Genomic DNA, 7,942 nt, shown 5'->3' with positions numbered 1-7,942 from the left:
CCGAAACCCACCCGAGCGGCGGGGGCCGGCTCCACGCGCGCTGCCAAACCAGCGGGGACCCGGAGACGACTGAACCAGGAGGCCCCAGGGGGTCATCGGTATTCAAAGCTCCCTCCTGCACCAAACCCACTACCCCAGGCCCCTCTGCATTATTTTATTTTTTTTTTCAAGCCGCCAAGCTGTCACTCTAACTCTGGGAAGGGGACCTCGCGGTGCCCACGTTCGAGGCAGGTGGGCAGGGGAGGGGGCGCTGCAGGTCGGTGCTGTAAATCCTGTCTCTTTGCGGTTGTTGTTCCCACTCACCACCCGCCGTCCCCCTCCACCCGGGTTTCTCCCCCCCTTTCTTTCCGCCGCGCAGTTGCTATGGGTTACCAGGGCGGTTGCCATGGGTTACCGGACCGAGGCCGACTGGCTCGCTACCTGCCACGCAGTCGCCGCCGCCGCCGGAGGCTGAGCGGCCAGGGCGGGAGGCAGCGGGAGCGCGCGTGTGCGGGCCGCAGCGCGGGGAGTGTGCGCGAGCCGGCCGGGCGCTGCAGCCAACAGGCGGCCCGGGTGCAGCCGCGGGAGCGCCGCCGCCGGTGGGGTGGGGGGCAGAGCTATAAAGAAGGCCCAGAGGTAAGAAACAAGCAAAAACAACCGCAAGTTATGCCCGTGCTGTGCCTCTAGCGGCAAAGACAAGCGGTGTGGGGCTTTGGATGGGTCTACACTTCTCGTCGGGGGAGAAAGGGTATTTTCCTCTTTAGCATAAACCATTTGCATAGTGTCTTTAGACCAGAGTTTAAATTCCTTAGAAAACTGTAGCTTAATTTTTTTTTCTCGTTTCCTATCTTTTGAAAACAAGTCTTTGGAATTTTGGAGAAAGAGAAAAGGGTCACTACCAGAGTTTGCGCAGCTAAAATAAATTAGTGTCCAATGCACTGTTCATAACAACGATCTAGAAAAGTTTCCAGCAAGAGTGAAGAGCAATTGTGCCTGACTTAAAGGAACAATGGTGACTCGTTTGTGAGCTGCATCATATGGCAAAGAATAGAGCCAAAATCCTTTGTAAATACTTCAAACTTAAAGAGATTGTTGCTTATTTACGTCCTAAACTTTTTGAACTCCATTCTACTAAAATGTATTAATTTTTTATGACCTTTATGTGCAAAGGAAACTGTATCTATGCTTTGACTGTCAAACTGCAATAACTAATTTCAGACAGCTTTGTGTATTTGAAAATATGTGTATATATATTATATATGTAATAAAGGTCTATATTCCAAACAAAAGCAGAAAATTGTATTGAAATAAATTGTTCCTACATTGAAAAGATGCTGCATTGTATTCATAGGATACCAACTAAGTGATTTAAATATTAAGAGGAAAACTATTTAGAAATAGAATAAACTTTTGTTATTTTTATCTTAAAATTTTAGAGGACTTTCATGGAAAAGGGTCTTCCTTTATAGCTGAAATACTGAAAACCTTATTTGTACCACAGTAGCTCAATAATGATGACTCCTTAAGGCACCAAAAAACATAAACTGAGTTCAAAACAACATTCAGTTTACTGTTGGGATATAATGGTAATTGTGGCTAGGATAAATGAATTTGTTTAGATTCTTAGTAGCCATAAAAGAAATTTTATTTTTTTTACCAGACTATAGTAAGGTTATTGCGTATCACTTGTTTGTATTTAATTACTTAGTAAAATGTGAACTAGGCTTAAAAAGCTCCTGCAATGTATTTAATATCTTAAGGGACATAACTACTTAAAGATTAACATTTCTGTTTTTCCTTAGTAATTTTTAAAACTTGAAATTTTGACTAGAATTTAAATCACTTTCTTCCAAGCGAGACTTTAAAAGAAGCCCTAAGTAACAGGTTATTGACTTTCATTGTTGACACCTTTGGGTTATATATAAAACCAGTTCTCAAACAGAACACATAAACTATCTTTATAGGTGAATAAGTGTGCCCTTTAAGAATTAGCCAGGGAAATACAGTTTTTCTGTATGTAAATCATAAAGCAACCAGGATTAGAATTCTTTAAATTTGTTACATTTAAAATAGTTTTAAATAAACATCTATGCTATTTAGTTATTTAAGTAATTGTTTTCTTTTTCTAAAGAAAGCTTTATAAAAATATGGCGGAGAAAAATAAGAGACTTGAACAAAACAAGAAAGCCATTGGGGGCTGAAGTGCATTTAAATATTTCAGCTGCAGGAAATCAGTTTAAAGAAGCCAGTGCTTAGATATCAAAACAACCAAACCAAGGCTAAACCTTAAATGTACACAACTACAGTGAATATGAAACCAAATTTTACCAAAATTATTCATTAAAAATTACTAATCATTCAGAAACACACTGAATTTAGATCTAAGACAGAAGAAATAATATTCTCGTATAAAATAAGCGATCCAACAAACTGGAGTTGATTTTTTCATGTTTAATGTGAAAATGAAGATCTCATGAAGTTTACATATCACAGTATTAGGCATTACTTAATATCAATTTTGATAGCTATAGTTACATCATCTAAAAATCACATGACGATTGATGGCACGTTATATGCTTTTCAAAATTGCAGTAAAACAGAAATAACGTGAATGCAAATACGTATTGCCAAGGACCTAGGGATCACACTCAAATGACTGGATGGCAAACATTACATGTTAGCAAGATAAAAAGAAATTGCTAAATCTTTTTTCCCCCTGTATTAAAATAATGAGTCTTAGATGACAAAGTAACAAGATCCAAGATACCTTAAATCAAAATATTTATGAAAAGTTCAATAATGTTTTAGAGCAAACAAAAAGGCGAAATTAAGGAGATCATTCATATTCTAAATTTAACTTTTTCTGTTGGTTCTTAGTTACAAGCATTTCAAAGACTCTTTAAATAATACTTTTAAACTCCTAGTTAAAATAAAATGAGGTGAGGTAATATTTAATTAAAGCAACAAGTTATACCAGTTATATAAAAATATCCTCCTGTTAATTTCAGAGATATTTTGTACCATTCAACAAGGAAGAAACTTGAACAATTATCTCAAGAAAATGCTGCTTTATCTGAAATTTGAAGTTCAGTATACTTTATCTAAGACATTTAATCTTTGGGCCACTAAAAAAAGAAAAAAAGACATTTAATTACTGCTTTATAAAATAAGCATTTATAGATGCTCAGGCAAATGCCTTAAAAGAAAGGACTTTTTAAAAATGAATAATTCTGAAATTAGCAAGTTCATATCCTTTTCTAAATTATGGGAATATTTATTGGCAAAATTTATTAACTTTCATAAGATCCTACTTTTAACTTAAAAAAGTAACAAGCAACTGTCACTGACACTGAAAGTTATCTAGTGATAAGAAATTGCACATAAAGTCAGAAAATAAATCATGAACCTATAATTCTAATTACACACAGATAATGAAAACAAATGGTTTGTTTCCAGAAACCATGTGTTAAAGCTGATTTTGGACAATGAAAATGTATTTCTGAATCTATATATTGCAAATATAAGCAAAATGACTAGTGCTATTTCTAGGCTTTTTCTCTAAGATGTAAACATTCTTTTAACATGTCTCTCTATTCATAAGATACATTTTCCATTTACGTGTGAAATAGAATACTGGAAAGGTTAAACACTCTTAAAACATTTCAATCAACCACCCCAAAAGTGTTTTCCCAGTGCAGGGGAGGTACCCACAGAATTCCAGCCTCCTGTCTGAGAGAGGCATTCTGGTCTGTGCCGAAAGCCTTCGTAGCGGCTATGACCATACCTGCTGTGTTTATGCTAACACTGCCCCAGTGATACAAGAAGGAATGCTCTATCTGGATTTCAAATGCTACCTATTTACCTATCTTTTAAAATACAATAAAGCCAACTAGTTTTTTTTAAACATATAAGTCATTTCATTTGAGGGCAGGATCTTGTTTTACCAATAGCGTGCGCCTATCAAGGAGAATACTGCATTCACTGGCTTTTAGCTTTTTACAGAAGCTTAGCCAAAACAGGACAACATAAAAAGACCACTAATAAACAACACAACATCTTTACGAATTTAAATACTTAATATGACAGTGAGCTTTAGGTAAGAATATATTATTAGCAAGCTTTCTGCTCTACGACTGGACACAGTTTGCTATTCCTAAAATGGTAACATTAGAATTATTTTTCAGGATTCCTGCAGAGCTGTGCTCATTTTACATCCGTGTGAACTGCTGTCATCACTACTATGTCCAAACCCAGAGGATGAACTGGAAAAGAAGAGAGGGGGAAAATAATAAAAAGAGGAAATTGGTTTTCACAACACACTCAAAGCCTGAGTAACAGAGGAGAACTTTAATTATCTCCAGTCACAGAGGGAGACAGGAAATTTGGACTTTTAATTAGCCATTTGGAGTGCAGTTGGATATTTTTTTAGCTAGATAATTTAAACGCGAATAATTCAAGTCTGACTAAATGAAAGTCACATAATCAGAATGCAGATAATTGAATTTCTACTGCATTCATTAATTCAGTGTGGAGGTGTGTGTGAAGACTACTATGATGAGCTGTCACAGCTCAATAAAATCTCAGTCAATTAATTTTTTCATTATCTTAGTATTACATCAACAAAAATGTGGAGTGTGTGTATATATCTATAGACACACATATGTGCACGATGTGTTATGTAAATACGTATACATTAAATCAAAATGCAAGGAAATACCTTTCTGAATCATAATCTATATCATTTTCTTTTTTTCCTTCTTCTTCTTCTTCAGGGAAACGTCTGTTCATCAAGGCAAACTTGTGAATTGCTTCTTCTACAGAGTACTTAGTCTGCCCGGAAACACATGCCTCGATGTCTTCTGAATTCAGATGGCTTTGCAGGAAGAGGTGAAGGCTGCTATCTGAAAGCAGAAGTGCATTCTGTAGGACCCTATGTAAAAGAAAAAAGGAGACATGACCAGTGGACGGGGATGGACAGTTATAGGGTGGGAAAGAAAAAAACATTAGAAATGTGCCACTGAAGTAATTTCTCTACTATGGCAAACTTGGCATCAATTACGACTCTGCCTATTAAAGGGATGAAAGCATATGTTAACTTTTATTCCATTATTTGGAGATTTAGGTGAGTAAAAACATGAAGCTAATAGTTAAGAACATCTGTTAAAAGAATAACTTCAAGGACATTTCTTCAATTTAACCATCTGTTATGACCATGTGGATTAATTATGGAAATATTTTGCTTAGATAGTCACAGAATTTTATTCTGCTTTTAAAAAATTTACTGCCAACCAGCATGTCAATTCTGTGATCTTTATTGGCTCGGCTGTCATAAAACATCAAAACTTTCAACAGCTATTAAAAACTATATTGAAAAGTCAATAGATTTCTCAGCATGTCTTACATTTTCAAACTTTACAAGGAGGCTTATATACGTGTTCACAAGGGCTCAGTTGAGAGGTGGCTTTTTTGAATACTTAAGATTGACTAGAAATTTCTACAAAATCTTCAGCAGCACTACTTATCTATTTTTAAATGAGTCCCTAAATAAAATTGCTCCCAGACAATTTTACCATATACGTAATTAAAGTATGATAATTTTGTAATAAGTACATACTAGCCTTCCCACATGCAAGATCAAAGTTTACAAAGAGAATACAAATTTCAGCAGGTGCATCAGAACTACATGGAGAATGAAAAACTGCCCTGTAGCAAAATCTGCACGTGCTCAAATTCATATTAGCAGTGAATGTGTCTTTTTCTGAAATGCATGTCAAAGAATACCCTTATATTTAAATAAAAACTGGTTTTCTCTTTTTAGCAAAGATTTTGATGTAGGATAATTTAGTCTCTATTAATAGCTTGATAATGATATAACACAGACACTAAGACCAGATATAGGGGACAAAACTGAAACACTGAAACCCAAGTATAATTCTGTCCAACATGGGATTTTTCATATGGAGATCTATGAAAAATAGAGTATGTATTTCATACCAAACGAAACTTACTTTATATTCTGCATTTTTAAAACAAGTAATTAGATAAGTAAATCTCTTTTGGCCATTCATATCAATTTACTTAAAATCCAGGGTCACTGGAATATTTCCTTCTCTTCCATATAAAACAATTATTTCTTCAAGAAGGCAAGCGTCTAAAAATGTACAGTATCAAAACCAAAATCTAGCTGTCCTCTTTGCTTCAAATAGGCTTACAAATGTAGTTTGAGAAATATTCTTTACTGACCTACTAAAAGGAAAAGGAAAACCTTTGTGCCTTTTTAAAAGGCAAAGTCTCAAGCAAAGCAGTTAAATATTTACACTCCCTCCATGTCCTCTGCCCTGGATGCCCTCAGAAGATGACCATATCACATGACAAAGATTAATTTACCAAGTATAAGGAGTAAAGTAGTAAATCCCTTTTACTACTCTTTGAGATTTATTTTCTACCTTTATAAATGTTTACCACTCTTGTTTTAAATGCTTCAAATCAAGAGAAGATTTATATAGCAACGACCCATTAATATTACCCTGCATTTGCTGTGAAGTTTGAACGGAGTGTTTCCTGTGTCCTTTGTCAGTGGTTTCCTGCCAGTGATGTTACAAGTAACTGTTCATAGGATTATACTTACTGCTTTGTTTCTGCTGGAAATGTATTTTCTTTATAAAATAATGGGTAATCTTTAAAACTGATTTTAGATGGTTTGAGGCATTACACCACAAAAGTAATGAGCACTAATGCCAATGATATTGGACACAAATTCATTTTAGCTTTATTTCATGTCTAAAGCAATTCTACTGAGCCTTGAACTGGTCACACACTGTTATTAACTTGCTAGTAACCTAACACGTGGGTACAGCAAACAAAAGTGATCAGAGTCCAGGTTGATCGGGACCTCAAGGCTACTGTCTTTTTTCTTGAGCTATAATTCAATTTCCAATTTTACTGTGCATTAGACTCATTTCCCAGTGTTTTCTTTTCTGCTTAATACTGCCATCTGGAGGACACACAGGTGAACAGCCAGAGGGAGCCCGGCACACCCAGCTCATGATCCTGAACTGGGAGAAGGATGTTCAGGGAACATCTGAACACCCACACAGGCCCTGAGTTCAAAAACATGTGCCAGGCACAGTTTAGGTTTTTTGAATTGCTTCTGTCTGATTGGCTAAATTTATGCCACCGTACTCCATGGGTATGAGTTTTAAATAAGCAAAAATACTTTTTTATTGTATTTAGGATTTTTATTTTCAGTCCAGTATTTCATTCCAAAATTAAAAATACAAAATTTTTAGAGTGTTTTCCCATCTGGTTCAGTGAGCATAATTAGTTCATTTTAAGTAATATCTGGTTTATTATATATCAGAGAGTGTTGTGACTGCCATAATATTAAACCTTATTTTTACCTTAGTCATACTTGTGCCACATTTTCCACCAACAAATCTAACAGCAGAAAATCAACTTCAAACTTAATATAAAGAGTACTTTGTAAAACAGGCAATAAAATGTCATCTTTATAAGCCTCCATAAAAATAAATGTAACAAGCCTTTATAAAAGGAACAAAAAATAGCCTCTAGAATTTTAAAGGAATTTCTGAAAGGATATTTACAACACAAGTAAAAAGTTATTCCTTTCTCCATACCAACTTTTAAATTAAACAAAGCAAAACCTGTTTTTCCTTGAATTAAACACAGCTGAAAATCTGGTTTTCCTCAACGTGATTTTATTAGGTGTATTATATATTGGTTCAGCTGAGAATATATATAGCTATGCAAAACCATGTAATCCTAACTAAGGATGCCCTGAGTCTACTGAACCCAATATAATGATATGTATACACATCTGTATAGCGTGTGGAAGGTTAGCAGTTTGATATAGGAAAAAAAATTAATTCAGCCTGTTTACCTCTTACCATGAGAAAAATAAAACCTACAAATCTTCATTGAAGACACTCATGATCTGTGCTGT

At 35.5% G+C, this 7,942-nt stretch overlaps 1 protein-coding gene across 3 annotated transcripts in view; it reads right to left on the bottom strand.

Annotated features, from left to right (window-relative positions):
• Positions 1-2,430: 2,430 nt before the first annotated feature.
• SNX10 (sorting nexin 10) overlaps positions 2,431-7,942 on the bottom strand; it is a 76,633-nt gene continuing 71,121 nt past the window's right edge. For all 3 annotated transcript variants that reach the window (XM_060107990.1, XM_060107989.1, XM_060107992.1), the window contains 2 exons: positions 4,697-4,909; positions 2,431-4,241 (listed from right to left, as the gene is read on the bottom strand). In XM_060107990.1, the coding sequence (XP_059963973.1) occupies positions 4,160-4,241; positions 4,697-4,909 (295 nt within the window). In that variant the 3' untranslated portion in view covers positions 2,431-4,159. The remainder of the gene's footprint in view (positions 4,242-4,696; positions 4,910-7,942) is intronic.

The sequence above is a fragment of the Mesoplodon densirostris genome, chromosome 9 (assembly GCF_025265405.1).
Source record: "Mesoplodon densirostris isolate mMesDen1 chromosome 9, mMesDen1 primary haplotype, whole genome shotgun sequence".
In the NCBI taxonomy this organism is placed as follows: Eukaryota; Metazoa; Chordata; class Mammalia; order Artiodactyla; family Ziphiidae; genus Mesoplodon; species Mesoplodon densirostris.
Note: the sequence above shows the minus strand (reverse complement) of the source record. Positions and strands in the feature narration are given on the sequence as shown.